A 23,175-nucleotide genomic window follows, 5' to 3' on the forward strand; every position below is an offset into this window, starting at 1 on the left:
GGAGCAGAGGGACCTTGGTGCATATGTGCATAAGTTACTGAAGGTGGCAGGACAGGTTAAGAGAGTGGTTAATAAAGTATACAGTATCCTGGGCTTTATTAATAGGGGCATAGAGTACAAGAGCAAGGAGGTTATGTTGAACCTGTATAAGACACTAGTTTGGCCTCAGCTGGAGTATTGCCTCTAGTTCTGGATGCATTTTAGGAGGGATGTGAAGGCAGTGGAAAGAGTGCTGAAAATATTCTGAAAATGGTTCCAGGGATAAGGAACTTCAGTTATGAAGATAGATAGAAGTCAGGACTGTTTTCGTTGGAGAAGAGAAGGCTGAAAGGAGACTTGATAGAGGTATTCAAAATCATGAGGAATGTAGGCAGGGTAGATAGGGAGCAACTGTTTGCACTTATGAAAGGATCAAGAACGAGAGACCACAGATTTCAAGTAATTGGTAAAAGCAGAGCAACATGAGGAAAACTTTTTCACGCAGCGAGTGTTCCGGAAAGGCAGAGGAAGTTCCAAATGAAGCATTCAAAAAGGAATTGGACAGTTATCTGAAAACAAAGAATGAACAGGATTACAGGGATAAAGCAGGAGAACGGGTGCAGACATGGTGGTTGAATGCCCTCTCCCTACGCTGTAACAATTCTGTGAATTAAGAAAATTGTATTGTAAGAAAATGTATTTCCTCAAAGGAAAGTTGAGAGATTTCATTATATAAAAATGAAATCCTTCAACATACATTTAAACACTTACAAATAATGAATTCACTCTGGGAGGGAGAAGTTTAAGACTGAACAAGTCAAGAGGTTTTACTAGGTGTTGTTAATGTTATAAAAGCCAAAAACTGCGGATGTTGGAAATCCAAAACAAAAACAGAAACAGATATATCTGGAAAAACTCAGCAGGTCTGGCAGCATCGGCGGAGGAGAGTACAGTTGACGTTTCGCGTCCTCATGACCCTTCAACAGAACTAAGTAAAAATAGGAAAGGGGTGAAATATAGGCTGGTTTGAGGTGGCGGGTGGGGGGAGGTTGTTGGGACAAGCAGCTAGTAATAGGTGGAGATAACCAAAAGATGTCACAGACAAAAGGACAAAGAGGTGTTCAAGGTGGTGATATTATCTAAAGGAATGTGCTAATTAAGAGTAGAAAGCAGGACAGACAAGGTACAGATAGCTCTAGTGGGGGTGGGGTGAAGGAATGCTAAAAGGGCTAAAAGGTAGAGATAAACAATGGGTGGAAATACATTTAAAAACAATGGAAATAGATGGGAAAAGAAAAATCTATATAAATTATTGGAAAAAACAAAAAGGAGGGGGAAGAAACGGAAAAGGGGTGGGGATGGAGGAGAGAGTTCAAGATCTAAAATTGTTGAACTCAATATTCAGTCCGGAAGGCTGTAAAGTGCCTGGTCGGAAGATGAGGTGCTGTTCCTCCAGTTTGCGTTGAGCTTCACTGGAACAATGCAGCAAGCCAAGGACAGACATGTGGGCATGAGAACAGGGTGGAGTGTTGAAATGGTAAGCGACAGGGAGGTCTGGGTTATGCTTGCAGACAGACAGAAGGTGTTCTGCAATGCAGTCACCCAGTCTGCGTTTGGTCTCTCCAATGTGGAGGACACCGCATTGGGAGCAACAAGTGCAGTAGACTAAGTTGAGGGAAGTGCAAGTGAAATGCTGCTTTACTTTGAAAGAAGTGTTTGGGCCCATGGACGGTGAGGAGAGAGGAAGTGAAGGGGCAGGCGTTGCATCTTCTGCGGTTGCATGGGAAGGTGCCGCGGGAAGGGGTTGAGGAGTAGGGGGTGATGGAGGAGTGGACCAGGGTGTCACGGAGGGAACGATCCCTATGGAATGCCGCCAGGGGGGGTGAAGGGAAGATGTGTTTGGTAGTGGCATCATGCTGGAGTTGGCGGAAATGGCGGAGGATGATCCTTTGAATGCGGAGGCTGGTGGGGTGATAAGTGAGGACAAGGGTGACCCTATCATGGTTCTGGGAGGGAGGAGAAGGCGTGAGGGCGGATGCGTGGGAGATGGGCTGGACACGGTTGAGGGCCCTGTCAACCACCGTGGGTGGAAAACCTCGGTTAAGGAAGAAGGAGGACATGTCAGAGGAACTGTTTTTGAAAGTGGCATCCATCAGAACAGATGCGACGGAGGCGAAGGAACTGAGAGAATTGGATGGATCCTTACAGGAAGTGGGGTGTGAGGAGCTGTAGTCGAGGTAGCTGTGGGAGTCGGTAGGCTTGTAATGGATATTAGTGGACAGTCTATCACCAGAAATTGAGACAGAGAGGTCAAGGAAGGGAAGGGAAGTGTCAGAGATGAACCATGTGAAAATGATGGAGGGGTGGAGATTGGAAGCAAAATTAATAAATCTTTCCAGGTCCCGATGAGAGCATGAAGCAGCACCAAAGTAATCATCGATGTACCGGAGAAAGAGTTGTGGGAGGGGGCCTGAGTAGGACTGGAACAAGGAATGTTCCACATACCCCATAAAGAGACAGGCATAGCTGGGGCCCATGCGGGTACCCATAGCCACACCTTTTATTTGGAGGAAGTGAGAGGAGTTAAAGGAGAAATTTTTCAGTGTGAGAACAAGTTCAGCCAGACGGAGGAGAGTAGTGGTGGATGGGGATTGTTCGGGCCCCTGTTCGAGGAAGAAGCGGAGAGCCGCCAGACCATCCTCGTGGGGGATGGAGGTGTAGAGGGATTGGACGTCCATGGTGAAGAGGAGGCGGTTGGGGCCAGGGAACTGGAAATTGTTGATGTGACGTAAGCTGTCAGAGGAATCACGGATGTAGGTGGGAAGGGACTGGACAAGGGGAGAGAGAAGGGAGTCAAGATAGCGAAAAATGAGTTCCGTGGGGCAGGAACAGGCTGACACGATCGGTCTGCTGGGACAGTCCTGTTTGTGGATTTTGGGTAGGAGGTAGAAGCGGGCCATCCGAGGTTGGGTGACTATCAGGTTGGAAGCTGTGGAAGGAAGATCTCCAGAGGAGATGAGATCAGTGACAGTCCTGGAAACAATGGCTCGATGTTTAGTGGTGGGGTCATGGTCCAGGGGGAGGTAGGAGAAAGTGTCTGCAAGTTGACGCTCAGCCTCCGCGAGGTAGAGGTCAGTGCGCCAGACAACAACAGCACCACCCTTGTCAGCGAGTTTCATGACAATGTTAGGGTTGGACCTGAGAGAACGGAGTGCAGTAAGTTCAGAGAGAGGCAAGTTAGAATGGGTGAGAGGAGCAGAGAAATTGAGACGACTAATGTCACGCCGACAGTTCTCAATGAAAAGATCAAGAGAAGGTAAGAATCCAGAGGGAGGGGTCCAGGTGGAGGGAGAATATTGGAGGTGGGTAAAAGGATCCTTTGAACGGGGAGAGGACTCCTGCCCAAAGAAGTGAGCATGGAGACGAAGGCGGCGGAAGAAGAGTTCAGCATCGTGCCAAGCCCGAAATTCATTGAGATGAGGGCGTAAGGGTATGAAACTGAGTCCTTTGCTGAGCACTGAACGTTCAGCGTCGGAAAGGGGAAAGTCAGGGGGTATAGTGAATACACGGCCAGGGCTGGGATTGGAAGACGGGGTGGGGACAGAGGGACAGGCAGGGGTGGAGGGTCCTGTATGGGTGTTGGTGTCGATGAGTTGTTGGAGCTTGCGTTCCTTAGCACTTGAGAGAAAGAAAAAAAGTTTCTTGTTGAGGCGTCGGATGAGACGAAGAATAAAATGAAACTGGGGGCACGCACAGCTTTGAAAAAGGGTGCGGCGGTGCTGCTGGAGGGAGAGGTCGAGTGTTAATGTTAAACTTATTTACAGTTGATGAAGTTTCCACTCAATTAAAAAGTTTGTTCCAGCTGACAGTTTATCATCACAGTTACTGGTCACAAGGGTCACATTGCAGTATATAAAGTTGTTCCTACACAAGTCCAATTACAGGAATGTAGTGACAAGAAGATTAAGATACTATCAGAAGTCCTTGACCATCACACATTACAACATTTACTGATAAACTCTTTAAACACAAAGTAATAGAAGTGCACTTTAAGGAATAGTTCACAGTGGTTGCAATACCGAAAGACAAAGGTTTACATGCATAAGACCATTTGGAAGCTGGAATTAGGGCTCATCTGTAATTTGAGACTTCAGATGTTTAGTATAATTTAGTTAGATCATTAACTGAAAACATGGAACTAAAAAAACTTTTTAGGAGGTCCAAGAAATGCTTTAATCTAAGACCGCTGTTAATATTAATTATCCAAACCAGAACAAACATGAATCTAAGTAAAATAGTTCATAAAAAAACACAAAATACCAAGTGACACGAATGTCAGAAAACCACCTGATTGTATGTAAATCATTTCATATCACTTATAACAATTTAAACTTGTATAATTTCTCTAACATAAAAGAACATCCCAGAGCACTTCACAAACGTGTAATCAAAAAAATGGACAAAGGAGGAGATGTTCGGAGAGTTAGCCAAAAGCTTGGCCAAAAAGGTTTTACAAGCATCCTAAGGAGAGGGAGGTGGAGAGGCAGAAGGGTTTAGCAAGGGAATTCCAGAATCTGGGGCCGAGGTAACTGAAGATAGATCCACCATCAGTGAAACTGGGAATGGGAGATGCACAAGAAACTGGAGTCAGAGGAAGCAGATTCCTGAAGTGAAGGTCTTGTAGCACTGGAGGAGGTTCCAGAGATGGGGAGTGGCAAGGCCATAGAGGCTTGTTAATTTTTTGTAATATATTCAAACAAAATTTTTTTAAAAGTGGATATAAATTGTCAAAATTTAAAAATTGGATTAATTTTCTGATCACTGCTAATGCAACTCCCCATTTCCCCAAAACTGCTGACCACCCAACCTTGCTTCCTGGCTCCTATACTTACTGATTTTCTAAGTGAAATTCCTTTATTCAGGCAATGCCCCCTCGTTTTTAAAGAACGTTATCATTACACAGCTTGGAAAAAAAATCACCCTCAACGCCACCCACCTGCATCCTTGCAAACTGCTATCTCATCATCATCCTCCTTTTCCTCTCCAAAGCTCTGCAATGTGTTGTTGCAAACAGAGATTTTCAGGAAAGATGCGTCTCTTCAATCAGGTTACAGACTGGAAGCCAACAGAGATCAGCAAAGACAGGTGTAATGGTTGAGCAGTATAGGAGGCTGGATATGGACAGCAGTGTTTTAGATGTCTTGAAGTTTATGAAGGTTGGAGGATGGAGGTCAAGAAGGGCAACAGTGTCATAATTAATTTTGGAGCTGACAAAAGTAATTTTCTTTGAACTGGACTAGCCACAGTATTTATATGGCTAGTCCAGTTCAGTTTCTGGTCAACAGTAACCCCAGAATGTTGATAGAGGGGGATTCAGCGATGATAATGCCACTGAATGTCATGGGGAAGTTAGATTCTCTCTTGTGGAGATGGTCATTGCCTGGCACTTGCAAGGCACATAATGTTATTTTTCATTTATTAGACCAAGCCCAAATGTTGTCCAGATCATGCTGCATATGGACACAGACTGCTTCAATGTCTGAGTCGTCGCAAATGGTACTGACCATTGTACAATCATCAGCGAACATCTCCATTTCTGACTTTATGATGGAGGGAAGATCATTGATGAAGCAACTGAAGATGGTTGGGCCAAGGGCGCTACCCTGAGGAACTTCTGCAAAGCTGTCCTGCGAGTGACATGGTTAGCTTCCAACAATCACAACCATCTTCCTTTGCACTAGGTATGACTACAACTTTTCCCCCTGATTCCCAATGACTCCAGTTTTGCTCGGGCACCTTAATGCCACACTCGGTCAAATGCTGCCGCGATGTCAAGGGCAATCACTCTTACCTCGCTTCTGGAGTTAAGCTCTTTTGTCCATGTTTGAACCAAGGCTGTAATGAGGACAGGTGCCGAGTGTCCCTGACGGAACCCAAGCTGTGCATCAGTGAGCTGAGTAAGTCGCTTGATAACAACATCAACGACACTTTCCACCACTATGCTAATGATTGAGAGTAGACTGATGCGGCGGTAATAAGGCAGGTTGGATTTGTCCTGCTTTTGTGGACAGGACATACCTGGACATGGACATGGAGTGAATCAAATTGGCTGCAGACTGGCATCTGTGATGCTGGGGACCTCCGGAGGTGGCCAAGATGGATCATCCACTCAACACTTCTGGCCAAAGATTGTTGCAAATGCTTCAGCCTTATCTTTTGCACTGAGGTGCTGGGCTCCCCCATCATTGAGGATAGGGATATTTGTGAAGCTTCTTCCTGTAGTCAATTGTTTAATTGTTGACCACCAGTCACAAGTGGGTGTGGCAGGACTGCAGAGCTGAGATCTGATCCATTGGTTGTGGGATCGCTTAGCTCGTCTATTGCATGTTACTTCCGTTGTTTGGGATGCAAGTAAACCAGTGTTGTGGCTTCACCAGGTTGTCACCTCAAGTTTAGTTATGTCTGGTGCTGCTCATGTCCTGCCCTCCTGCACTCTCAATTGAACCAGGATTGATCTTCCAGTTTGATGGTAATGGTAGAGTGGGAGATATGCCAGGCCATGAGGTTACAGATTGTGGTTGAATAAAATTCTGCTGCTGCTGATGGCCACAGTGCCTCAGATGCCCAAATTTGAGTTGCTAGATCAGTGTGAAATATATACCATTTAGCAGAGTGGTAGTGGTACGCACCATGGTGGAGGGTATCCTCAACGTGAAGATGGGACTTTATCTCCCCAAGGACTGTGCGGTGGTATTCCTAACGATACTGTTACGGACAGGTGCATCAGTTACAGGTAGATTAACGACGATGAGGTCAAGCAGGTTTCTCCCTCTTGCTGTTTCCCACACAACTGCCGCATGACCCAGTCTAGCAGCTATGTGCTTTAGGACTCAGCCAGCTTGGTCAGTAATGGTGCTACTGAGCAATTCCTGATGATTGACATTGAAGTCCCCCACCCAGGGTACATTCTGCGCCCTTCCCACCCTCAGTGCCTCCACCAAGTGGTATTTTACATATTGACATGCTAGCAACTTGCTGTTTGCAAACATTTTATCTGTGATTATATGTTTGCATTATTCATACCATTTTGAGGTATGCTAGGTTGCCAACTGTGTGTTTTTATTTATTCATTCATGGGATGTGGGCTTCGCTGGCAGGGCCAGCATTTATTGCCTATCCCTAGTTGCCCTTGAGAAGGCGGTGGTGAGCTGCCTTCCTGAACCGCTGCAGTCCATGTGATGTAGGTACACCCACAGTGCTGTTAGGAAGGGAGTTCCAAGATTTGACCCAGTAACAGTGAAGGAACCGCGATATATTTCCAAGTCAGGATGTTGAGAGACTTGGAGGGGAACTTCCAGGTGGTGGTGTTCCCATCTATCTGCTGCCCTTGTCCTTCTAGATGGTAGTGGTCATGGGTTTGGAAGGTGCTGTCTAGGGAGCCTTGGTGAATTTCTGCAGTGCATCTTGTATATGGTACACACTGCTGCTATTGTGCGTCAGTGGTGGAGGGAGTGAATGTTTGTGGATGTGGTGCCAATCAAGTGGGCTGCTTTGTCCTGGACGGTGTCAAGCTTCTGGAGTGTTGTGGGAGCTGCACTCATCCAGGCAAGTGGGGAGTATTCCATCACACTCTTGACTTGTGCCTTGTAAATGACGGACAGGCTTTGGGGAGTCAGGAGGTGGGTTACTCGTCGTATGATTCCAAGCCTCTGACCTGCTCTTGTAGCCACAGTATTTATTTGGCTGGTCCAGTTCAGTTTCTGGTCAATGGTAACCCCCAGGATGTTGATAGTGGGGGATCAGAGATGGTAATGCCATTGAACATCAAGAGGCGAAGGTGCATTTTGACATGGACTGCTTCAGTATCTGAGGAGTCGCGAATGGTGCTGAACATCGTGCATTCATCAGCCAACATCCCCACTTCTGATGCAGCTGAAGATGGTTGGGCTGAGGACACTACCCGGAGGAACTCCTGCAGTCATGTCCTGGAGCTGAGATGACTGACCTCCAATAACTACAACCATCTTCCTTTGTGCTAGTTATGACTCCAACCAGTAGAGAGTTTCCCCCCGCCGATTCCCAATGACTCCAGTTTTGCCAGGACTCCTTGATGTCACACTGGGTCAAATGCGGCCTTGATGTCAAGGGCAGTCACTCTCACCTCACCTCGGGAGGTCAGCTCTTTTGTTGATGTTTGAACCAAGCCTGTAATGAAGTCAGGAGCTAAGTGACCCTGGCGGAATCCAAACAGAGCATCAATGGTTGGGGTATTGCTAAGCCAGTGCCGCTTGATAGTACTGTTGATGACCCCTCCAACTACTTTACTGATAATGGAGAGTAGACTGATAGGGCAGTAATTGGCCGGGTTGGATTTGTCCCGCTTTTTGTGTACAGGATATACCTGGGCAATTTTCCACATAGCCAGGTAGATGCCAGTGTTCTAGCTGTGCTGGGATAGCATTGCTCGGGGCATGGCAAGTTCTAGAGCACAAGTCTTCAGTACTTCTGCTGGAATATTTTCAGGGCCCATGGCCTTTGCAGTATCCAGTGCCTTCAGCTGTTTTTTGATATCATGCGGAGTGAATCGAATTGGCTGAAGACTGGCATCTACGATGCTGGGGACCTCCAGAGGAGGCTGAGATGGATCATCCACTTGGCACTTCTGGCTGAAGATTGTAGCAAGTGCTTCAGCCATATCTTTTGCACTGATGTGCTGGGCTCCTCCATCATTGAGGATGGGGATATTTGTGGAGCCTCCTCCTCCAGTGAGTTGTTTAATTGTCCACCACCATTGACAACTATGTGGCAGAACTGCAGAGCTTAGATCTGATCCGTTGGTTGTGTGATCACTTAGCCCAGTCTATCACTTGCTGCTTATGCTGTTTGGCGTGCAAGTAGCCCTGTGTTATGGCATCACCAGATTATCACCTCATTTTAAGGTATGCCTGGTGCTGCTCCTGGCATGCCCTCCTGCATTCTTGATTGAACCAGGGTTGATCCCCTGGCATGATGGTAATGGTAAAGTGGGGGATATGCCGGGCCATGAGGTTACAGATTGCGTTCGGGCACAATTCTGCTGCTGCTGATGGCCCACAGTGTCTCATGGATGCCCAGTCTTAAGTTGCGAGATCTGTTCAAAATCTATCCCATTTAGCACGGTGGTAGTGCCACACAACATGATGGAGTGTTTCCTCAATGTGAAGGCAGGACTTCCTCTCCACAATGAGTGTGCGGTGGTCATTCCTACCGATACTGTCATGGACAGATGCATCTGCGGCAGGCAGGTTGGTGAGGATGAGGTCAAGTATGTTCTTCCCTCTTGTTGGTTCCCTCACCACCTGCCACAGACCCAGTCTAGCAGCTATGTCATTTAGACCAGCCCAGTCTGTAGTGGTGCTATCGAGCCACTCTTGGTGATGGACATTGAAATCCCCCAACCAGAGTACATTCTGCGCCCTTGTCACCCTCAATGCTTCCTCCAAGCGGTGTTCATCATGGAGGAGCATTGATTTATCAGCTGAGGGACGGCGGTACGTGGTAATCAGCAGGAGGTTTCCTTGCTCATGTTTGACCTGAGACTTCGTGGGCTCCAGAGTCGATGTTGAGGACTCCCAGGAAACTCCCTCCTGACTGTACACCTCTGTGCCGCCACCTCTGCTGGGCCGGTGGGACAGGACATACCCAGGGATGGTGATGGCGGTGTCTGGGACATTATCTGTAAGGTATGGTCCTGTGAGGATAACTGTGTCAGGCCACTGCATGCCTAGTCTGTGAGACAGCTCTCCCAATTTTGGCACTAGCCCCCAGATGTTAGTAAGGAGAACTTTGCAGGGTCGACAGGGTTGAGATTGCCGTTGGCATTTCCAGTGCCTAGGTCAATGCCGGTTGGTCCGTCCGGTTTCATTCCTTTTTTGTGACTTTGTAGCGGTTTGTTACAACTGAGTGACTTGCTAGGCCATTTCAGAGGGCAGTTAAGAGTCACACAGATTTTCTTCCCTAAAGGATCTTAGTGAATCAGATGGGTTTTTACAACCATGGTCATCATTAGACTTTTAATTCCAGATTTTTATTGAATTCAAATTCCACCGTCTACCATGGCGGGATTCAAACCCGGGTCCCCAGAGCATTACCCTGGGTCTCTGGATGACTAGCCCAGAGACAATACCACCACGCCATCACCTCCCCCCCCCATGTAAACGTATTCCTGGAGGTTTCATCATATGACTTGCTCCCATGCTACATTTCTCTTTTCTCCCCCCGCTTCAATGGGGCTCTATACCACAGTGCTGTGGTCAGTTCGCTCATCCTCCCTGCAGTCTGTGCCCTCGTCCACACCAGGAGCAAGCCTTGGTTTAAACATGGACAAAAGATCTGAACACCCGAGGTGAGGTGAGTGTGACTGCTCTTGACATCAAGGCAGCATTTTGATCGAGTGTGGCATCCAGGTGCCCTTACAAAACTGGAGTCCATCAGAATCAGAAGGAAAACTCTCCACTGGTTGGAATATTACCTCGCACAAAGGAAGATGGTTGTGGTTGTTGGAGGTCAATCATCTCAGCTCCAGGACATCACCACAGGAGTTCCTTGGGGTAGTGTCCTAGGCCCAACGATCTTCAGCTGCTTCATCAATGACCTTCCTTCCATCCATAAGGTCAGAACTGGGGATGTTCGCTGATGATTGCACAATATTCAGCACCATTCGTGACTCCTCAGATATTGAAACAATCCATTTCCAAATGCAGCAAGAACTGGACAATATCTAGGTTTTGGCTGACATGTGGCAATTAACATTTGTGCCACACCAATGCCAGGCAATGACCATCATCAACAAGTGAGAATCTAACCATCGCCTCTTGACATTCAATGGCATTACCATCATTGAATCTCCCACTATCATCGTCCAGGGGGGCGTGAGTTACCATTGACCAGAAACTGAACTGGACTAGCCACATAAATACTGTGGCTACAAGGGCAGGTCAGAAGCTAGGAATCCTGCGGCGAGTAACTCACCTCATGACTCCCCAAAGCCTGTCCACCATCTACAAGGCACAAATCAGGAATGTGATGGAATACTCTTCACTCGATTGGATGGGTACAATTTCAACAACAATCAGGAATCTTGACACTATCCAGGCCAAAGCAGCCCATTTGGTTGGCACCCCATACACAAACATTCACTCCCTCCACTGCCAGTGGCAACAGTGTATACCATCTACATGTAGAACACCACTTGGTGGAGGCACTGAGGGTGGGAGGGGCGCAGAATATACAAGATACATTCAGGAATTGGCCAAGGTTCCTTAGACAGCACCTTTCAAACCCACAACCACCACCATCTAGAAGGACAAAGCCAGAAGATGCATGGGAACACCACTATCTGCACGTTCCCCTCCAAGCCACATACCATCCTGACTTGGAAATATATCGCCGTTCCTTCACTGTCGCTGGGTCAAAATGCTGGAACTCCCAACTCATAGCAGTGTGGGTGCACCTACACTACTTGGACTGGAGCGGTTCAAGAAGGCTGCTCACCACCACCTTCTCAAGGGCAACTAGGGCTGGGCAATAAATGCTGGCTAGCCAGCGACGCCCACAACCCATGAATGAATATAAAAAAAAGTTGGCCAACACATCCATATTTGTGACTGCCTTCCTTAGCCAATTGGAAAGCAAAAAGACTAATCACCCAATTGGATGGTGCTTGACTGCTTGCCAAACTTGTCTTTGTCTTTTTATGAAAAATAATTGTCTTTGTATGAAAAATATTTTCAGTATTTTTATTTCTGGTGAAGAGAAATGTTCAACGAAAATGACAAAAAATAATAATTTTAATGTCTATAAGATTTTTCTCCAGGGTTGCACGTAGCTGTGAACTATTGATTGCTCCTGGAGACTCCAGGCCAATCCAGTGGGATTGGCAGCCCTAGCCAGACATGCCACCTTTTAAGCACAATCAACTCAACACAAACAATGTTTATGTACTTCTATTGAAACAGTGACATCCCAAGCTTAGAGTATCAAAGTAACATGCAATATTCCGAAGCTACCATGCTGTGAAACAATCTGCACTATTTCATTTCGTGATTGCGATTATAAATGATTCATAAACCTGTGATTTTGACTCCTCCCTTCTCCTCCACCCACACAGACACTAACCACTAACTGAATCACGATGTACATTGCACACTAAGTCAACGACATGTGACATGAGATGATGTAACACTGAGTGCTCGATTCAAAGCAGTGCGCTCACTCTTGCACATTAAGTCTCTCGGTGTAGTTTAAACTTTTGTTTCAAATATGTTAATTGCTACAGAAACGGTGGCTGTATACTCCAGGTTTGCTTCTTTACCATGATTTTTACAGTATTTGGGGTCATCTTTTACTTTTCTAGTAGTAATGCCAAGTAGCATCAGCACAATGACATGGTCTGGATGCAATTTAGCAGTACATGAAAAACATCACATAGGTTACTCCATCACCATTGCCTCCCCCACCCCATACAATGGTGGTACCTAGACCTTTGGGCCTGCTATTATAGAGGTGCAGAGTTCCTTTGAGCTGAAGGATAAGGGAAAATTTCAAAGCAACGGGGCACACCAAGAGATGTCCTGTTCTTACAAAATCTGAGTCTTTGTTTCAGCATAGACCTCTACTTGTAGCTGTTATTCTCCAGTACACCACATTATTTAACTAACCAAACTAATATTTGATGCAAAAGTTCATTTTTAGCACCAGAGTGCAATAAATTTTCTTTTATCAGAACTTAAGCATCAAAATAAATGCTATAAAATTAAAACCAGATTATGAATGACACAATTTATAAAAAGGTATGATCACCGATCTGTGAAATAAACCGCTTTCTGTTTATACACAGTCATCAGTCAAAATCGAAGAACTCTTTCTAATCTGCCACTCTTTTCAAAACATCAGGCCCGTACTATTAAGGATGCATTTATTGCACCATATAAGAAACATTTCTGTATTTATGAATCATAATTAGTCGCATAGTTAACCCAGTGTTGCAGAATGTGCCACAAGTATAAATAGGGTGAATTAGTCAAACTTCAGAACCATTTCAATGAAAGCAGAATATGGCTCAATCCCTGGCAATTCCATACTTCTTACAGATAGTTCAGAATGACATGAGCAGAAGTCTGGAAGCCAGTTGTTATAAATATCTAATTTATGGTTCATAGTAATATTTTAGAGGTAAATTTTAGTTTTAACTGTAGAAAATTAGATAAATGCAACTCAAGCAGCTTGAAGCCTATTATACTTAAAAGGTTAGAGCCATGTTGACCTAAGGGGTTAACAGCTAGAGAGGCAAGATCATAAAACAGCTGGTGGACTTCCTTAACTGGAGAATGGGAGACAAGGGGTCCACAATGCTTGCAAAGAAATGCAGCACAGAGAGTTGTTTTGTTTTGGGAGTTAGAGCTAATTAATTTAAGAGCATACAGTGAGCCCTGGAAGGCTACTCGTCATGGAGATAGGTGAAGCTTAAAAAAGTTCTCGGGTTTCAATTTATCTGTGTATTTTTGGGGGGAGTGAGTGTACTGCAGCAGGGGAAAAGGCCATCCTGTGAAGGTGCTGCTGTTAGCAGGCTCCAGGCAGCAAAAATGTTGCTGTTAGTTGGCTCTGTACAGTTGGGACTCAGGAGAATCCTGGGGAGCTGAGAAGGTGGCAAAAAGACACTGGCTCCGTACTGGAAAGGGTTAGGACTCACAAGGAACCCTGGGAGCTATTTACAGTTTGGTGTAGCTGGGGAGATTGGAGCTTGGTAAAATTTAGGGGCAGCGCCAGCCCAGTTAAGCTAGTCAGCAATTAAGGAGCTGGAGCTGAAATTGCACCACTAAGTAGAGGCTGGATTGAAAACTCAGAAATCTAGGGGGTCGGAGTCTCAGGAGACGAGATTGAAACCCTGGGCGGTGTGCAGTTGTTGAGGTAGGCTGAGTCAGTGTGGCTTTTGAGGGAATTCAGAAGTTAGATCTTCGAAAGTGAGAAGTCTAAAGTCTCTTCTGAGAAAGACAGAGTTTTAACAGAATTGAATAATTCACAGTGTTCACTGATGTCTAGGTGGGTTGCTGAGAAATCTGAGAGACCTGTCTTGGTTGCATTAGCTATTTAATGTGTGGTGTGGGTGCTCGATCACAGTTTGCCTGTTAAATCATATTTACCTCATGTTAATTCTTAATATTAGAGTACAAGATAGATATTGCAAATAGTTTTACTTTTTTGACTTTGTGTAGTGAAGTTTCTTGTAGTCTGTTCAAAACCCTTGAAATCTTGTGGCTTTATTCTCTTAGCCAGTGTCTTGAATCTCAAATTTTGTCCATTTTAAACAAAACGTTATTGGTCCCTAGCTGGATTGTACCAAAAGCTTGGGGCCCTGGTCAAGGATAACACAGTTATCAGTCTTTTTGACTATAGTTGTTCTTTGGCGCTGGGAAGAGAAAAAAAAAAATCACACTATTCAAAAAAGAAGAATTTATCACTTGTGGCTACCATAGTCTAAGAAACAGAAATACATAAATTACCTGTCACACTAACTTCCTTCTTACACTGGAGGGAAGAAAACAATTAAATCAATAATGCACAAATATTACAAATTTGGCATTAATTCGAGAAGCATTTTAGCTCCTCAGTCAAGAAAAGAGAGATCTGGTATTGTAATTATTTTCATTCATACTCCAATTTCATACAACCCTGATTTTTATCAAAAAGCAAAATTTGTCACAAAACTTAAGCCCTCCTCATCTGAAATTGACTTCTCGTTTTAATTAACCTTGGTTAAAAGGTGGCATTGCTTTGAACTGGAGAATTTCATTGAAATGGACAGAAAGCATCTTTGTGGATGAAATTTGCTCCTTTGATGGTGAAAATATATAATGATTTTGTGACAGAGCTCCTTATACTCACTCCTCAATTTGCCAACATTTTCTTCCTGCTATCTTAATACCACACGAGGTACTTCATTTATCTGACATGCCATCAACGGGAGCTTGAGGTGATACACTTACTTTTAACAGAATGGAAGCCATTAGAAAGCAGTCTTGAGAGGGTGTGGGTGATGGCCGGTTAAAGAGGGGAGTTTTCAACAGGATAGCATTATGACATATACCAAGTAGAAGGTCCTAGAATTCCTAGAAAGCTACACTGAAATGAACTAAGAATTGGTTGAAAAACGGATTTGGTCTTTGGGACATTAACTAAGAGGTAATAAAGAATTAATAGCAAAGAGAGAAAAGTCACAAAGAATATAAGAAACTGAGGGAAACGACAGCACATGAGAATAATAAGAAGAGTGCTAAGTGAAATTATTGAAAGTAAATGATTGGAAAATTGCATAAGGCAAGGAATCAATCACAGGAGCATTACTGAAAGGAAATAGAAAACAAATTTAGCAGAGGACAAAGAAGCAGTGAATAAAATAATGGAATAGTGATCAGAATATAAGCCTTACCTCCTTGCTTACTGCTCGATACTTATCAAAATTTGCTGGAATGATAATCAAATTTGGACACAGCTTCTTAGCAATAAACCCAGGCATAGCTGCACGTACTCCATATTTCCGGGCATGATAATTTGATGTTGACTGAAATAATAAATGTTATTGCATTAGGGAAAAAACTCTCTCAGCAAAACTACAAAAACTATCTACAAGAATTAATAACTTGATGGAGAATGATCATAAAAATCTTCATAAAACAAAAATTTCATATTTCCATAATCAGCATGCAATCGTTAAATTATACAACATTTAGAACTGTTGAATTCAGTTCACTTTCAAGCATATTTGAAATATGTTTAGTGAATACAGCTGTATCTGAAAGACCAAAACCATATCTTTGTTAAAAATATTTAAAATATCAGCAGATCCCTTGTGGCTTTGTTCATACGTAGCCCAGGGACAAAGATCACAAATACGCACTGGTCAGGAGAACATCACAAATGAACATTTGTGGAAGCCTGGATACTATCCCCTTCATATGAGCAGTGCCAAAGAGAGAAAATGCAGCAGTGAATGCTCAGGTCAATGCTTGCGTTTCTGTTTGTGGGACTTTCTTGAGCACAAATTGGCTGCCCATTTCCCTATAGTACAACAGTGACCTACATTTCAAAAATACTTTATTGGTTGTAAAGTGCATTAGGACGTGCTGTGTGTGGAAGGTACTACATAAATGCAAGCCCATTTCCTTTCATTCTTTTCATGATGGCAGGGAAAACATTGTGACCCCAAAGCCAGCTCAATGGTTAAAGATTTGGGCTCAGAACAGAAAAGCAAGCCCAAGCGTGGGGACTGGATGAATGGATGGGTAGGTTTTGTATTATTTTTCACAGAAAGCTTTATAACTTAATAAACACAAAAAAATGTTATTTTTAGCGGTTTATACATGAGTGAGTGAAAAACCAAGATAACCACTCAAAACTGTTCAAAAAATATTTTCCAAGGACAAGATTTGTTTCTCTTGTGTGCTAAAACTTTCTACAGCGAGGCTTCTATATTAACTGGGGGCCATGAACAAAGCAGGGTGGGGTGTGGGTAAGATTTCTGGATGGAAAAGCTAGAAGTAAGGGTTTCCCCAGGCATCCTGCTGAATTTAACAGCAGGCTACCTTTTCAATTTTTTCGGCCTGACTCAAGCCTACCCATTCTTGGAGATTAAACGTACCCCTTGACTGCGTGATTAAGTGTCTTTTTTTATTTGATTAAATATTATATTAACTAATGAACATCAGTCTCTTCTTAGTTCTTTTGCATGCCTCTAGTCTCAGTTTCAGGGGCTTAGGTTTTTACACACCCTGGGTCTCATTAAAAAGTTAGGTCATGGTTAGCAAAGCATTTACTTTGCACCCTTCATGTGTTCAAAAGACACACACCAGATGCAAAACTTATAATGAAACATCTGCTTTCAAGAAAGGAACAGCTTGCATTTATATAATGCCTCTCAGGACCACAGCGGGTCACAAAACACTTTACAGTCAATGAAGTACTTCTGAAATGTAATCATTATTGACATAGGAGACACAGCAGCCAATTTACGCATAGCAAGCAATGGAATAAATGACCAGATCATGTGTGATAGTGATGCTGGTGTTGGTTGAATAGTAAATACTGGCCAGCACTCTGAGAATTCCTCAGCTCTTCTTTGAATAGGGCCGTGGGCCCTGATAGATGGAACCTCATCTCATCTGATCAAATCTCATGTGAAAGGGCACGTACAGTACAGTGCCTCAGCAAAGTGTCAGATAAACTGTGGGTTCAAGTCTCTGGAGTGGAGCTCAAGTCCATAACCTTCTGGCATTGAGGCAGGGCAGCTGCCAAAACAACTTGTATTTATATACTAAGATAAAAGCAAAAAACTGCGGATGCTGGAAATCCAAAACAAAAACAAAAATACCTGGAAAAACTCAGCAGGTCTGACAGCATCTGCGGAGAGGAACACAGTTAACATTTCGAGTCCGTATGACTCTTCAACAGAACTAAGGAAAAATAGAAGAGAGGTGAAAGATAAGCTGGTTTAATGGGGGGTGGGACAAGTAGAGCTGGATAGAGGGCCAGTGACAGGTGGAGATTGCCAAAAGATGTCATAGACAAAAGGACAAAGAGGTGTTGACAGTGGTGATATTAGCTAAGAAATGTGCTAATAGGTGACAGGGTAGAAAGCAGGACGAGCAAGGTACAGATAGCCCTAGTGGGGGTGGGGTAGGGGGAAGGGATCGAAATAGGCTAAAAGGTAGAGATAAAACAATGGATGGAAATACATTTAAATACCCTTCCCTCCGCCCCACCCCCACAAGGGCTATCTGTACCTTGCTTGTCCTGCTTTCTACCCTTAATGTCACCTATTGGAACATTTCTTAGCTAATATCACCTCCGCCAACACCTCTTTGTCCTTTTGTCTATGACATCTTTTGGCAATCTCCACCTATCACTGGCCCTCTATCCAGCTCTACTCGTCTCACCCCACCCCCCCTCCACTCCTTAAACCAGCTTATATTTCACCTCTCTTTAGGTTTTAAGGAACGTCTGAAAGGAGATGAGTGAGGTAGAGAGGAAGAGAAGTTTAGAAGGGAATTATAGACCTTAAGGCCTTGGCAGCTGAAGGCACAGCCACCAATGGTGCAGCAATTAAAATCCTGCAGCAGCCAGAATTAGAGGTTGTGGGGCTCAAAGACATTACAGAGATAAGGAAGGAAAAGACCATGGAGGGATTTGAAAACAAGGATGAGAATTTTAAAATTGAGGCATTGCTTAACTGGGAGCCAGTGTAGGTCAGCATGTACAGGGAGTGATGGGTGAACAGGACTGATTAGGGCACAAGAGCAGAGTTTTGAATGGCCTCAAGTTTACAGTGGGAGGTTGGCCACGAATGCACTGCAATAGTCAGGTTTAGAAGTAACAAGGGCATGGATGAGGGCTTCAATAGTAGATAAGTTGAGGCAAGGAATGAGTCACAGGATGTTATGGATGTGGAAATATGTGGATGCTGTCAGATGTTCATCTTGGGGTTAAACATAACACCAAAGTTGTGAACAGACTGGTTCAGCCTCAGGCAGTTGTCAAGGAGAGGGATGGTGTCGGTAGCTAGAGAACAGAGATGACCAGTGGACCGAAGTCAATGGCTTTGGCTTCACAATATTTAATTGGAGGAAATTTCTGTTCATCTAGTACTGGATGTCAGACAATCAATCTAACAATTTAGAGTCAGTGGAGGATCAAGGTAGAGCTGGATGTGCTGGCACACGTTTGGAAACCAATGCTGTGTTTTTGAATTACAACAGACTGCAGTTCATTGGTTGTAAAGTGCTTTGGAATGCCCTGAGGGCATGAAAGGGGCTATTTAAATGTAAGTCTTTCTTTACTATTACCACAGCATTAAATTGCATAATTGCATTTATGATTCGTAATGTATTAAAGTTTCCCCATTGTCACCAAAATGGGGATCAGGAAACAGTAAACTACATTCTTGATTTTACATCCCCATTACAGTCTTCCTTTATACCAACAGTAATTTTTAGACTCCTGTCTTTTAGGCATTATTTACTGGATGCTAATGCATTTCAGTACTGGATAAATAAATACTGGACAGATAATTTAAAGGAGTTAAATGTTCAAATGTTAAGTCACTAAACATTTTATAGACTCCGAAAGCAGTCAGGTTTTTTGCTATCATACTGATCAGTACAAAGTCTAAATAGATACTAAATTTCTACTATTCTTAAAGAATCGTAAACAAATATTAGAATTAAGATTTTTTTTGAATGTGTGACAAACTACCAAAGAAGAAATCTCCAACTAAACATTTCATGCCCACCCCTTTATCATGTTCACAAAGTTTAAGATAACAAAAGCAGAAAGCCCACTCATAGACTAAACATTTCATAAACAGTAAACACTTCATTGAAGAGTTTAAGATTACAAAATACTGTAGGTACTGAAAGCACAACACTGAAAAATAAGTCCAACTATGTATGTAAATCATATGATTAGACATATTTTTGGTTTGTAAAGCACTCTAGTCATCAACTATGGTTATGATTATTTTCCTTTTTTTCCCTCTTGAACTTGCCTTTTTTTTTTATAAAACTTTCCTAGTTTAAAGAGTCAACCACGTTGCTGCGGGTCTGGAGTCACATGTAGGCCAGGCCAGGTAAGGACAGCAGATTTCCTTCCCTTTAAACTCCTGGCTTTGTGAAAGGTAAATCGTGTTACTTCCTCAAAGAACTCAGTTGGAGTTATTTAAAGAAGTGTCATGTGCTGTAAAGGGGAACCAGTGGATGTACTGTACTTTGACTTCCAGATGGCATTTGATAAAGTGCCACATCAAAGGTTACTGCGGAAAATGAAAGCTCATAGTATAGGAAGTAACATATTGACATGGATAGGAGATTGACCTTTTTTATTTATTTACTCATTGATAGGATGTGGGTGTCGCTGACTAGACCAGCATTTATTGCCCATCCCTAATTGCCCTGTTTAGAGGGCAATTTAAGAGTCAACCACATTGCTGCGGGTCTGGAGTCACATGTAGGCCAGGCCAGGTAAGGACAGCAGATTTCCTTCCCAAAAGGATATTAGTGAACCAGATGAGTTTACCTGACTAACAGGAAGCAGAGAGCAGGCATAAATGGGTCTTTGTCAGGTTGGCAAGATGTAACAAGTGCTGTGCCACAGAGATCAGAGATTAGTGGTTATTTTAGCTGGAACCTCAACTGTTTACAATTTATATAAATGACTTGGATGAAGGGATGTTTGCCAAATTTGCTGATGACACAAAGATAGGTAGGAAAGTAATTTGTGAAGAGGGCATAGGGAGGTTACAAAAAGACAGATAGGTTAAAAGAGTGGGCAAAGATCTGGCAAATGGAGTATAATGTGGGAAAATATGAAATTGTGCATTTTGGCACTAAGAATAAAAGAGAAGCATATCATCTAAATGGAGAGACTGTACAGCAGTTGCAGAGGGATCTGGGTGTCCTAGTGCATGAATCACAAAAGGCTAGTATGCAAGCACAGCAAGTAATTAAGAAAACTAATAGCATGTTATAATTTATTGTGAGGGGAATCAAACACAAAAGTAGGAAGGTTATGCTTCAGTTGTACAGGGCACCAGTGAAACCACATTTGGAGGACTGTGTAAAATATTGGTCACCTTATTTAAGGAAGGATGTAAATGCGTTGGAGCAGTTCAGAGAAGGTTTACCAGACAAATACCTGGGATGGGTGGGTTGTCTTATGAGGAAAGGTTGGACAGGCTAGGCCTGTATCCACTGGAGTTTAGAAGAGTAAGAAGCAACTTGACTGAAACATATAAGATCCTGATGGGTCTTGACAGGGTGGATGCGGAGAGGATGTTCCTCTTGTAGGAGAATCTAGAACTAGGGGTCACTGTTTAAAAACAAAGGGTCGCTCATTTAAAACAAAGATGAGACAAAACTCTTTCACTCAGAGGGTCATGAGTCTTTGGAACTTTCTTCCTGAAAAGGTGAAGCAGAGTCCTTGAATATTTTTGAGGCAGAGATGGATAGATTCTTGGTAAGCAAGGGGGTGATAGGTTATCGGGGGCAGGTGGGATGCAGATTTCAGGTTACTATCAGATCAGCCGTGATCTTATTAAATGGCAGAGCAGGCTCGAGGGGCTGGATGGCCTACTTCTACACCTTGTTCGTATGCTCGTATTGATTTTTACTTCTCTAACCTAGGCATGCTTAAACATTGGTACGGTCGCCAGCTGAAATCAACTATTTCAATACAGACTGGGGATCAGACTTGGGACCTTTATAGTTTGCAGTGGACTTATAAGAAAGTTACATTTTTATCATGTCTTCCATATCATCAGAACACATCAAAATACTTCATAACCCATTAAATACTTTAAGTATAGTCATTGTTATAATGTCAACAAAAACAGCAGTCAATTTTACATACTGCAAGATCTCACAATCAGCAGGGAGAATAATTAACTGCATACTCTATTTTAATGGTATTTGGTTCAGGGATACATGTTGGCCAGGACCAGAAAAACTCTTCTTCTGCTTCTGCTTTAGTTGTGTTGGCATCACAGTCTAATATCCATATTCTGCCAACATTTATATGGGTAGCACCAGCTAGACCAAGCATAACCTGCTGAAATGGTAGTCCTGGTGATGAAAAAATTTAAATGGAAATAATCTAAAGATGGGTCTTGAAAATTTTCAAGTAATGGGGCTGTGGTTATTTCCTTTGGCAACTTGTTCCATTGTGGAATTATCCTTGGGAAGAAAGATTGTCTTTGAAACAAATGGTCTTTGTAGTTTGTGGATGGCTACCTCGTGTTTTGTCATTGCCAGAGGGCACCAAGTACTAAAACAAAAACAAAAATACCTGGAAAGACTCAGCAGGTCTGACAGCAACTGCGGAGAGGAATACAGTTAACGTTTTGAGTCCGTATGACTCTTCAACAGAACTAAGGAAAAATAGAAAAGAGGTGAAATATAAGCTGATTTAAGGGGGGGTGGGACAGGTAGAACTGGATAGAGGGCCAGTGATAGGTGGAGATTGCCAAAAGATGTCATAGACAAAAGGACAAAGAGGTGTTGACGGTGGTGATATTAGCTAAGAAATGTGCTAATGGTCGCATTAAGGATAGAAAGCAGGACGAGCAAGGTACAGATGGCCCTAGTGGGGGTGGGGCACCAAGTACTAGTTTCTGTCAATTCCTGCCAGTCCATTCCATATTTTATAGAACATGGTCCGTATATTTTTCTCCCTCCCTTGCTGTAGTGATTCCCATTCCATTTCTTTGATCAAGGATGTGACACTGGTGTATTCCACATACTGATTTGTGCAGAAAATTGGATTGCTTCAATCTTATTTATAATCTCTCACCATATAAGGATCCCATACACTACTCCAGGATTGGACGAACAAATGTTTGGTAAACTGTAACTCTGATATTTTTGCTGCAATTCCAAAGATTCCTCCTCAGCAGTCCAAGAACCCTGTTTGCTTTAGATGTTATCTGCTGAATGCCATAGGAATTTTTTTTTATGTTTATCTGAGCAGGCAGATGGAGCCTCAGTTTAATATTCAATTAGTAAGACAGCATTCCCTCAGTATTGCACTGAAGCAGCAGCCTGGGTTATGTGCTCAGGACTCTGAGACCCATTAATTTCTGAATTAGAGGTGACAGTGTTCCTTCTCAGCCACTTAAATGACAAGACCGCAGCTCTTTGCTTGGAGTTCAATATAACTTGGACCAAGATTTTTTTTTTGCTTACTTCTCTTTCCCAAGCTGCTTTTAGGCTTCTATCAATGCCATTCACAGTGCAGACTTAACATTTAGAATAACCAGAAAAAGGTTTTAGGTGTTAGGAGTTACCTTTCCTTTGTCACGAGGTGAAATAACTGGTGATAATTAATAAGGACAAGGTCACAGTTTCTCCAGCTACACAGAGTGGCCATGATTTCCTCAATTGACAAAATATTTGCACAGCTAGGTTGGCAGATTTCACAATCATTCCATTTTGAAATTTTCTGTTCCCATAGCTGCTGCTGGAAAGGAAGTAAGTTCTGTCAAGTTCTCAAAACTTGCTACATTCCAGGACATTGCTATATGGTATCCTGCTAATATGGCAGGATGGAACTCAACAGATTGTGATGGCCTCAGTGGCAGAACCTCTCTCTTCCACCACAGCCCTTTTTTGAGAT

At 43.3% G+C, this 23,175-nt stretch overlaps 1 protein-coding gene across 2 annotated transcripts in view; it reads right to left on the reverse strand.

Moving 5' to 3' along the window:
* The window catches only part of polk (polymerase (DNA directed) kappa), a 110,543-nt gene that overhangs the window by 49,346 nt on the left and 38,022 nt on the right, over positions 1-23,175 (reverse strand). For both annotated transcript variants that reach the window (XM_078563629.1, XM_078563639.1), the window contains exon 5: positions 15,446-15,577. In XM_078563629.1, coding sequence (XP_078419755.1) covers positions 15,446-15,577 — 132 coding nt within the window. The remainder of the gene's footprint in view (positions 1-15,445; positions 15,578-23,175) is intronic.

This window comes from Cetorhinus maximus, chromosome 2, assembly GCF_964194155.1.
Source record: "Cetorhinus maximus chromosome 2, sCetMax3.hap1.1, whole genome shotgun sequence".
Taxonomy (NCBI): domain Eukaryota; kingdom Metazoa; phylum Chordata; class Chondrichthyes; order Lamniformes; family Cetorhinidae; genus Cetorhinus; species Cetorhinus maximus.